The sequence below is a fragment of the Euprymna scolopes genome, chromosome 3 (assembly GCF_053919585.1).
Source record: "Euprymna scolopes isolate OS-2025 chromosome 3, ASM5391958v1, whole genome shotgun sequence".
NCBI classification, from domain to species: Eukaryota; Metazoa; Mollusca; class Cephalopoda; order Sepiida; family Sepiolidae; genus Euprymna; species Euprymna scolopes.
In genome coordinates this window covers 167,918,918-167,931,023 of record NC_136484.1, presented here as the reverse complement: position 1 = coordinate 167,931,023, position 12,106 = coordinate 167,918,918, and the positions used below count along the sequence as shown (strand labels likewise).

The window sequence follows — 12,106 nt, the reverse complement described above, 5'->3', positions numbered from 1 at the left end:
TTCCTACGCGATGTGATAAGACACTGGCATTACGCCTGTTCGCACGCGAACGTATCATGTAAGAAAAACACTACCGAAGGCGACGAAATGGCACAAAATAATCCCAAGGTCTAGGGGTTCATACCATGCAAACGGTAAAATTGCGGCGGGTATGATTATCAGATTCATTATCAGCGACCTCGAATACCCCTAAAAAAAAAAACAAATTAGAGTGGTCGCTGTTCTGTTGTTGCCTAAGGGGACATTTACCTTTTTTTCTTTGTCTTTTTTTTCTTGTTATAATAACTGAGAGAAAATGCTCAGATAACATTGTGGAAGTTTGTCGAAGTGACAGCAACCATGCGTTGGGGAATTTGTGGCGCCGGTTACATAACTCATGATTTTTGTAATGCTTTGCAATTATTAAATCATGATGACCATCAAGTAAGTCGAAAGTGTTTTTTTGTTTTGTTTAGCAAAGTTTAAATATTTCATCGTAAAATGTTTTCTTATTTACGTTTTTTTTAGAAGGAAAGAAAGTTTGGTACTCGCGTTCTGAAATAATAACGTTATTATTTAAAAAGCCATTCATAACATGGGGAGGGTGTTTTGTACCTACTTTAACCTTACAATTGAATAAAAAAAAAAACATAACATAAAACTTTAATTAAACTTGGAAATACGATTCAAAAAATAGCGCGGATCAGTATTTTTTTTTTTTTATTTTTTACGTCAACACGGTCATTAACAAAGTTTATTATTATTATTTTTTTTTCACGTTTAACCCATTTCAAATTATTGCAAATAAAAATAATTAAAACAAAAATAATTTTTCTTCTTTCGAATAATTTTATCAAGTAAAAGGCGGACGCACACGAGAGGGTTGTATTACTGTGCATGTGCACGTAGATTCGAAAATGTTGTCAAAAAAGCAAATAAATATTATCAAAGGCAAGATAAGTTAATTTTCTACCAAACTGGATATATTTTTAGTGTTTTTATTTAATATAACATGTTTATTCAGCTTAGTGTCTAATCGATAGTAATCTGATTAAAATACTTCATTTTAAAAACAAGTACACGCGAATTCATTCATAATTGTGAAATTATTCAAAATTGAAAAAATAATGCACAAGCGTAACTGAATTGTTTTTTTTTTTTTTTTAAATAATTACACAACACTTTCAATTTAAATTAATGTATTCAAACGGTCCTTCAAGTTTTACGATATCTTTTTGTTTATTAAATTGTTAGGTGAAAGTACAGAATAGTTACAATACACCCACCAGCCCGGTAACCCAAGTGCATAAGTACCAATAAAGCGATTTTTAATATCGTATTCAGCTAAATCCATAACAAGCGATACTTTGAATGATTTATTTTATTGACGCTACAGTGCTGCCTGCTACACCGTAATCACGTGATTAAAATTTTAGCAGACGAAAAATTGGGAGACAAAAGAGTCTAGAGTTCCTCTTTTGTTTCTTTATTCACGAAAACTTTTTGAAGGTGTTATTTGAGGCCAAAAGGGGGGGGGAGCATTATTTGAATATGTATGAAAAAAATAATTTGGTAAATACTACTACAGAACACCGACCACGACCACTCTAATTTGTTTTTTTACAGGCAATTGAGGTCGCTGACAACGAATCTGATAGTCAAACTTGGGGCAAATTTACCGTTTGCATGGTATTAACCCCCGAACCAACGAATAACTTTTCACCATTTTGCAGCTTCCGTTTACGCTACGCGCGTGCGCTGCAGCATGAACGACTATAATTGTAAAAACATTTATTTAAAAGTCAGCGTAAGAAAATATAATTTTAATAAAACAATTTTGTAAGAAAAATAACATTGGATTTTTATGAAGTAAAATAGCTTTTTTTTTTCTTTTTTTTTTCTTTTTCTTTTTTTTTCTTTTTCTTTTTTTTTCTTTTTTTTGACCAAGTAAATAATTTAAATGAAACATCTTTTTGAATTAAAGCAATTCTAAAACGAACTGGCTTATCGAACGAGTCGATGCTACGCAACCTCTTTACGCAGGGTGAACTTGGAGACCACGTCCGTCGCAGTTTTACGTCACATGCGCACTTTTTAGGAGATAACGAGATGTCGGAGAACATAATGAGGAGTTTGTGGCTGAATAAACTACTAGCATCAACAATGCAAATCCTTGCACCAACGGCAGAAGGAACAGAGCCTGACAAACTCGCGGAAATAGCAGACCAGATTCATGAGAACCTCCAAGTAAACAACAATAGCCTATGCAACAAAGAGATGAGATGTTAGCCGAGCTAAAATCAACGGTCGAGAAGCTGTTCAAACAAATACAGGATTTACTGAAGGCAGATCGCCAGTGCTCACATCACAACAGGTCGCCCTATAGACGAAGGAGTACCAGCAGAAGTAGAAACGTGGAACGCGACAGAGGGGGTGGACACTGTTTCTACCATAGTAAATTCGGCAGTAACGCTTGGCACATCTCCAAATTCATCCCCGAGCACTCGACGCGTTCTCGCTTCTGGAATGGTGAATGGTGTGAGCAACCTGGGAATCCATCTGGCAGACATCTTATGCATATGCAAATGGTCATGAATGATAGTTTCCACAGAACCTGTACTAATCTTGACATCTTGGGCTATTTGGCGAATAGTAATTCAAAAAAATCTTTTTTTTACATAGGCATCCCCACTTATCAAGGCCAAGAGGCCACTCGAGGATAAGGGTTAAAGAGTGTACAGTAGAAATTGGACAATATATTAATCGTTTGTAAAGAGATTCGGTAAATTTGTTAACTTATATGGAACGGCTCATCAAAAACTTCTTTACGTTAGACTTGAAGACAACCATATTGTAGTCAGCTGGAAAGCAAAAAAACGAAAGACAATTCCATAGTTGTGCAGTTCTAAGAAAGAAGCGTTGCTCATGGAATCTACGTTTAGGTTTAGGCACAGATAAAGAGTGGGGGAAACTAGTGATAGTGAGACAGGCTCGAAGGTGCAGTAAACTGCAAGCTAAATGCACCCAACAGGATAGACACTGACAGAGGTAACATGCGACGGACAAAAGAGGTGATGGTGGGGCGGACAACAGGCGTAGAAAAAAAACCCCAGTTGTAAACAAAAACAAAATAAAAAGGAAAAAAGGTAGATAGGGCCAGAATGGTATTTGTAAAGGATACTTCTTTTGGCCAAGAGAGCGGTAAACGCTAATTGACCATGACAGCCCAGCGCCGATCGCCAAAGACGTGAGTGGCGGAAGGGTACCAATGAAATTCCAATTTACAAAGTGACCATTGTTGGCTGCTCCCTGGTGGGTAAGTGGCCTCTATTGAAAAGACACATGGCCTTTGTGGAATTGGATTTGGTTCATTTTTATGATTCCTCAAAGTTAATTGAACGAGACCATTCTGGTTTTAATGGCCTGTCAAATTCCATTAGGCACACGCCGGCCGAGATTGGGGGTCTGCCTATTCTACTCGATTGCCAACAGAAGAAAAAACAGCCCCTTTTTTGGGCATAGGCCGCCTGGTGAAGATTTGAGTGACAGCAGTTCCGGCATCCTGATTGGCTAAAGGGCCGAAGGAGAGGAAAAGGAAGATGATCAGGAAGAAGGCATAGTTCCTGCCCCCACAATATAAGCAGCGAGTTTTGAGCACAAGTACACAGACAGATATAGACACAGAGAGAGAGATCTGCTCCCCTGGGCTCGAACGAGCGAAAAAGCCGACTGTCTCATCGATTGACCCTGTCACGTAGCTATTTAGTTTTTATCGAAAAAGAAAGAACTTTGCAGTTAACAAACGGCCAGTCCCTAACTTAATAGCGAATTGCGAAACAACAATTGTAACCTTTATGAATAACAAGGAATTTTGCATAAGAAAAAAAAAAACAAATATCGACTTGTCTTTTTAATTTATTTTGCATGATTGCTGAAGCGCTCGACGAGTCTCTTTCAGGTACTGGCCGCTGACATTCTCATCAAGGAGACACGGAGACCAACAAACGGGGAGCGTTCCACCACTAGACGACACGCGGGTGACGTAAGTGTCACAATAGTGTTTTTTGCTAGACGGGTGTTTCTTGTGAAAGTTTGGCGAGGGGGGGGACCATAGAATGGAGTTCAGCTGAGCACCTGTCATGAAAATAACGATAAAGCAGAGACAAACTCGCAACATCTCTTCTGTGAGAAAGAGGTTGCAGGGAAGAGAAAAGGACATCCCCCACAAGGCCACAAAGTCTATTTTGAATTCTATCAAGGCAGGATAAGTCTTTTCTAGCATGTGGCAACAGTACTCCATCCTTTGACATACCTGGCTCTTATATAGATAGAGAATTGCATCAGCAGTGAGATATCTACTGGATCGATAGAAGGATCCCACCATTTTAGTAATGCACCGATCTTCCAAAATGGCAGCCTCAACTTGATGGACAGATGCCTCATCAATGGCAGAAGGGGGGGGCGACCAGGTCTGGGAGCTGTTTCCACAGACTTCCGGCCATGTTTGAATTCACGATGCCAGCGTTTTACAAGGTCATATAATGGGGCATTATCACCATAAGTTTCTTTCATTTCATCAAAAGTCTCCTGTGGTGTGTGTCCTTTCAAATACGAAAACCGGATCACTGCTCGACATTCAACAGACAACATTTCACACCTGACTCAGTTCAAACACCTGTAAAACAGAAACCACAATTAGTTCAGAGCTGTAATTTGCCACATAACCTGCAGAGATATAAATCATTGCACATGCAAAATTTTAGCTAGATCAGACAACTGGAAGTGGGACAGGGGCATTACTTATTGCACGCCCCCCGTACTAGTTTGCCCCAAATATAAATGTCAGATTGGTAATGTTCTATTTTAGCATTGGAAAAAATTTATGACTATAATTATTTAAAATAACGTATCTAAACCAAGTTCATTTAAACGAAATAAAGGGCAAAAATCTGTTTAAATGTATGTATCTATGTTTGTATTTCACGCAAAAACTTTCGATAGAGGCGACGGATTTTCACCAGATTGGTATCATTTTGAAGCTCGATCATTCGGATTACAAATATCGAAGAATTGGCCAAAACATTAATTCCGTCACCCTCAACTGGGCACTTTCCTACAGGGTGGGGTAGCAAAAAATCGTTCCTTCATGACAATTGAGCCAAACACACATGCGCAAAAAAAGTTCATTCCATATAATTTAATGGATTTCTAATGTTATTTATACGTATTTGAAAAAATGCTCAATCATGTCACTGGATATGACGTCAGCTCTCTATCATGGCGACTTTTAATACTTACATTTACTGCCTGCTTAAGCGTGATGTGATATTATAATCCAGAACGAAATACTTATTTTCTAGTAAAAAAATTGGTACCAACATGATTATCGCATTTCAAAACGTAAAATACCAAAGTATCATGAAAATCGATGAGGAAAAAATAAAATTGAGTGATTGAAAATATTTACCGATGAAGATCGAAAATACCAGTTGCTGTATTTTAAAATGAAAACAATGCATTTCTATATGAAACTCTAAAGGTCCGAGTCGTAATCCCAAACACTATATATGCTCTTGTTTATTCGCGTACGGGCAGAAGGGGGTGCATAATGAGTTAATCAACGTTTGTTTCTCTTAAGCCTTATACTTACAGATTTTAATATTGTACTAAATATTATACTAAATGTGAGTTAATGGATTTGGTGAGTGTTTAATGAGATCCTAAGCATAGTCTCCTTCTTTTCGATGATAATCTGACGTGTTTACTTCCGGTGTTGACGTCATTATCTTCTGTTAAAAAAGATGCATATAATGTATTTATGATGTACTACATTGACATGTCATATTCCAAAAATCACATGGATGAACAACTGATTCCAAAAATCAGGTAAATGGATCAGTGCACGGTGGGGCTTATTTGTAACATTCCAAAAATCATGTAAATATATCAAGTAATCCTGAGTTCATATTTTCGTCAGTAATGTCCTCACTGCAGTAATTGAAAAAACTCTTTTTAAGGAGAGGGGGGGATTAAAGTCACTGGAATGCTGAGACTAATACTACACTCAGAAATTCATGTAGGAAGTAATAGTTGCCTAATCCCTAACCGTGTTAATGTTTTTATGTATTAATTTCGAAAACGTGCTGAAACCGTTTATGATTTAAACATTACTTTATTTCAAGTATATTTTTAACAGTGGGGTGGGGGATATGAAGTCAGTCCCGGAAATGGCTGCAATATTTTACATTTTAGACATTACTTTATTTAATATTTTTAACAGGGTGGTAGGGGAGATAAGAAGTTAATCCCGGAAATGGCTGAAACAGTTTATGATTTGAATTGAATGAGGCAGGTAGAAATATATACTAGCAGAATATGTGGTATCTCCTGGGATTGAATGAGATAGGTGGGGAAAAAACACTAACAGAATACCTGGCGTTGCCCGGGATTGAATGAGATAGGTGGAACTGTATACTAGCAGAATACCTGCCATCAACTGGAATTGATTAAGATAGGTGGAAAAATATATTAGGAGAATACCCAGCGTAACCTGGGATGAAATGATATTACTGGATATGTACTAGCAAAATACCCGGCGTCGCCAAGGATTTAATGACATTGCTGGAAATATATACTAGCATAATACCCAGCATTGCCCCGGGATTCGATGAGAGAGGTGGAAATATATACTAGCAGAATACAGGGTGTTGCCTGGGATTGGATGAGAGAGGTGGAAATATATACTAGCAGAATACCTGGCGTCGCCTGGGATTGGATTAGATAGGTTGAAATATATACTAGCAGAATACCCGGTGTTGTCATAGATTGGATAAAATAGGTGGAAATATATACTAGAAGAATACCTGGCGTAGCCCAGGATTGAATACTCTTGCTGGAAATATATACTAGCAGAGTACCCAACATCGCCCGGTATTACGTTGCTGGAAATATCTACTAGCAGAATACCTGGCGTCACCAGGGATTGAATGACGTTGCTGTAAATATATACTAGAAAAATACCCGCCGACGCCCGGGATTGAATAACATAGCTGGAAATATATACTAGCAAAATATCTGCCGTTGCCCGGGGTTGAATGACATTGCTGAAAATGTATACTAGCAGAATAACCAGCGTCACCTAGAATAGAATGAGATATGTGAAAAGTATATACTAGCAGAATACCCAGTGTTGCCCGAGATTGAATGACATTGCTGAAAATGTATACTAACATAGAATGTGATATGTGGAATTTGGAATATAATAGCAGAATACCCAGTGTCATCAAAAGGTTTTTTGTTTTTTTTAAATCTTAAAATGTTATTTTAAAGGAGTGTTTGCAATGCGTCATACAACTTTATTTATATTTTGTTTCCAAAAATGCTGAAACAATTATTTATTCTTTTTGTTTTGATGTAAATATAAAAAAAATAGATTTAAAATTTTGGTTTAGTGTGCAGAAGTAAGAAAGAAAAAGGAAACAAACAAATAGACAAGTTTAGCTGCAAAAGTTTTTGCTGATTAAATTGAAAATCTTTATTCATAACAATAACAAACTTTACTCTCTATAACTTGATCCCATCTGTCGATGAGCTTATAAATGCCTCGCTTGCACAGTATTTAGGTTGCTGTTGTAGTTATTATAGTAGTTGTTGTCGTTATAGTAGTTGTTGTAGTTGTTGTCGTTATAGTAGTTGTAGTTGCTATAGTAATTGTTGTAGTTGTTACTATAGTAGTTGTTATTGTAGTTGTTGTTATAGTAGTTGTAGTTGTTGTAGTTGCTGTTGTCATTATAGTAGTTGTTGTTGTCGTTGCTGTTGTAGATGCTGTTATTGTTGTCGTTATAGTAGTTGTTATTGTAATTGTTGCTGTTGTTGTCGTTATAGTAGTTGTTGTCTTTATAGTTGTTGTTATTGTAGTTGTTGCTGTTGTAGTTGCTGTTTTTGTTGTCATTATAGTAGTTGTTATTGTAGTTGTTGTCGTTATAGTAGTTGTTGTCTTTATAGTTGTTGTTATTGTAGTTGTTGCTGTTGTTTCCGTCGAACATCATTCATTCATCTTATAGGATTCAGATGATGTTCGTTTCTCCAATTTCTTTTTAAAAAGAATTCTAACTTTTGAGTTGGTGCAAAAGTTTTTGGCAATTTAAACTTTTATCTTGAAAATGAAAATGTTTTCAAAATTTTTTATTCCTAACAGTAACCCTCTTTGCTAACTTGATCTCATCTGTCGATAAGCTTATAAATGCCTTGCTTGTGAGATATGAATTTAATTCATGTTCAATTTCTTCTCGTGATGTTAATCTAAAGCCATCTAAATAGTTTTGTAATTCTTGAAATTAGTGATGATCCGAGGGAGTTGGTTTAGGAGAAAATGCAGGATGGGATAAAATTTCCTAACCAAATTTTCTTAGATTTTTTTCATCAGTAGTGCTGCGTGAAGAAGAGCATTATCATAATGGAAGATGACTCTATTTCTGTTGAAGGAAGAAGGTTGTTTTGGGGTCAATATTGAATATTGTCGAAAAATATGAATGATGTTTGAAAGAAAAAATGATAAATTATTCATGTTAATATATTCATATAATAATAATAATATGCAAAAAATAAATTAAAATGCTCCTTCTATCAACCGGCAACATTTTTTTACACCAGCCTGATATTTCATATGAAATTTGAGTATCTAATTCCTTTCCAATAAATAAAGCTAAAGCAGAGGAGATGTGAATAATATTCGGGTTATCTGTCCTTTATTATAAGCGGGATTTCATTGGTTCAGTAGTACTTAATGGCATAAATAACCTTCCTAGATTGTTTTTCTTATCATGCATGAAGGACAATTATAGATTGTAGATTTCATTATGTTTATGATAAGATGCTTTTTATTCACCAATTTTGCTACATTTACATTAATTATGTGGTTCTGTCATAGAAAATACACTATCTGAAGCCAAGAATAACACCAAGTTTTTTTTTTTTTTTTTTTAAATTACATTTTCACCCAAAACAAGGCACATTGCCACTTTGTTGTAGGGGGCTACTATCAGGGACATAAGCATCTGGGGTACTATGTAGGAAGTTGGGTAGCAAGATGTTGGTTCACGTTGCATTTGAACTTCTGCATGTCAGTACTGTTGGGGAAGCAGGGACTCTGAAGGGAATTCCAAAGTCTAGCTGTTCTGGGGAAGAAACTACTGGAGTAAAAGGCTCTCTTATATCTAGGGATCTCTACTGTGAAGGGGTGGGATTTAGCTGCTTGTCGGGTTTGTCGGGAGTATTTACACCGAGGGGGCACGTGCTTGCAGTTCGTCAGAGCATTCACCGTTAAAGTACTTGTAGAACGGGCAGAGGGATGCAACATTTCGTCGATGGGACAGAGGCTGAAGTTTAGATGACAGTTCAGGACCTATCAGGTTGGCGACTCTCTTTTGAACCTTGTCTAGGAGCGGGAGACTAGTGGCAGATGCACCAGCCCAAATATGACAACAATACTCCATACATGGGCGAATGGTGGCCTTATAGAGGTATAGGATACTTTCAGGCGTTAATAGCTTTCTAGCATGGTAGAGAGACCCACCTTCTTCACAGCGGTCCTGGCAATGTTCTCAATGTAATTGTTCCAACTCATGTTTCCTGGGAACGTTAGGCCGAGGAGTTTAAAAGATGTACTTTCAGATAAAGAGTCATTGACCATTGCTATTGGCAGTAGGGAAGGTTTCTTGTAATTATTGAAGGAAACAAGTTTAGTCTTGGAAGCATTGAATGTGACCATCCATTTTTGTCCCCATTCCACTAGGGATCGGAGGTCTTCCTCTAGTGTTTCTGCCATTTCTTTAGATATGTGTTCATTTGTTTTCCTGTCGTGTCTGTTATAGAGCGTGGTGTCGTCAGCATACATACCCGTCTCACAGACAATTTTGTCAGGGAGGTCATTTATGAATATTAGGAATAACAGAGGTCCAAGGATAGACCCTGAGGCACTCCCGCATTTATATCGTATTGTTTAGATGTACGATCGTCAAGGACAACCTGGATTTTTCTCTTATCTAAGAAGGATCTAATTATGTTATGTATTCTTCCAGTGATACTGTATGATCTGATTTTCTTAAGACCCTCATGCCATACCCTATCAAAAGCCTTAGATATATCTAGAGCTACCGCTCTACCCTCCCCTGCTTTGTCCAGTGACTGGTATATACATTCTGAGATTACAGTTAGGATGTCTGCTGTGGATCAGGCTTGCCTAAATTCATATTGTTGGTCAGTCAGAAGTTTAGCATCTGTAAGGTGATGGACTAGAGCTTGGTTAATTATGGTCTCAAATATTTTGGCGAAAAGTGGGAGGAGGCTAATGGGGCAATAATTTACTGGGTCAGTTCTTTCGCCAGAATTCTTGAAAACTGGCACTACAGAAGCAGTTTTCCAGCAGGCAGGAAAGCCAGATTCATTAAGGTATTTGTTGTAAAGTTTGGAGACAACTTGAGCTACTTCGACAGTGCACTTTTTTAATAGCACAGCCGGGATGAGATCATGTCCACATGCTTTTACAGTGTCAAGCTTTCTTATGATAGCATGCAGCTGAGCAGGGGTGATTTTCAAATCATCTAGTGTAGCGTCTGTCTGCAAAGGAAAGTCAGGGAGGGGGTGGTTAGCAGAGTCCAGTGTGGAGTTGGAGGCAAACCGTCTGGCAAGCATGTTAGCCTTCTCAGTTGCTGAGCAAACAACCTCATGATTGTTGGATAGTGGGAGAATTGTTGATTGCTCATTATTTACTACACTGTTGTAGATTTTCCAGAAGACTCGGGTTCCTAATTTCAGTGCTTCGATGCGTTTTTAGGTGGTTTCAGTAAATTCTCTCTTAGCTGTCGCTATTTCTTTCTTACAGTTATTTCTGGCTTCTATGTACTTCTGTCTATTTGAACTGGACTTATGTCAGTTAAATTTGCGGTATGCATGCTGCCTTTGTGCTATGGCAGCTGCACAAGTTGAAGTGAACCATTGGGGAGATTGGGGTTTGCTATAGATTTTGCGTGTGGGAACATGTGCTTCAATTGCCGCTTTGAACCATTCAGTGGTCTCATTTGCGCAATGTTCAGCAGGAAGTGAAAAGATATTTTGCCATGGAGCGTCCCTGATGAGGTCCTTGATGGCTTCCCAGTCAGCCCTTTTATAATATCTCGTTGTTTTGAGCACTGGCTCTTCAGTTTTGGCTCTAGAGTTTAGAGCGATTTCAACCATTACCACTGCATGATCGGCATTCCCAAGAGGGCTGTGGACATTCGTTACAGTCATCGGGAACTGTGGTCAGAAACAGATTTAGAAGTGATGCATGTTGTTCTTGCTGGTTTGGGAAACGGGTTGGAAACGTAACCATCTGTGATAGGGAATGAGATATAGAGAAGCTATGTGTTGTGCTACCAGCTGCGTCTGTAAGTAGAAAATCCAAGCCAGTTTTTGTGGTGGACATTGAAGTCAATGCATACACAATTTTTTTTTTTTCATGAGATTAATGTGAAAAAAGAAAAAAAAAAGTATAAATTTTGGAATTTAGAGGTGGGGGTCAATTTTGTAAACGTTCGCCAAATGTTTAACTTTATTTTGCTGTCTTCAATGAACGATTCTGCTCTAATAGTTTTCCTTTTCCTACATTTTAGGCAAGCCCAATAATACGTGTCGATATATTCCTTGCCCCATCAACATTGTAGGTTCATACGACATCTAGAAATCACATCAGATTTCAGACATGTCTGCTGGTTGGCGATTAAACCACCGTCACGGTTTCAACAAGAAAAACCACTTCTTCACTTAATCAACTATTAATACTACCCTTTCCTTCTAATAAATAGCACACAAGGCTGCTTGCTGGACATAGAAAAGGCGCCTTTACGTGCAATTAGTTAATATTCATACATAGAAAATGGCGCCTTTACGTGCAATTAGTTAATATTCAAACAGCTATTACGATACAACAATGTTATCGCAGACCTTTTATTTTAGTGCACACAATTCCATTGTGTCATGCCGTAACACATTGACAAAAAGTTATTGTCATAGAACAATCAGCTGATATTACTCCGACGATTGGACAGCATGCATTATTATTCCTCGATCGACAGTTTAAAATGGATAA

General features: G+C 37.6%; 1 protein-coding gene across 1 annotated transcript in view; it reads left to right on the top strand.

The window, feature by feature from the left end:
- Positions 1-214: 214 nt before the first annotated feature.
- The window catches only part of LOC145260284 (trans-1,2-dihydrobenzene-1,2-diol dehydrogenase-like), a 139,124-nt gene continuing 127,232 nt past the window's right edge, over positions 215-12,106 (top strand). Inside the window, exon 1 of the mRNA XM_080118127.1 lies at positions 215-423. Coding sequence (XP_079974253.1) covers positions 340-423 — 84 coding nt within the window. The 5' untranslated portion in view covers positions 215-339. The remainder of the gene's footprint in view (positions 424-12,106) is intronic.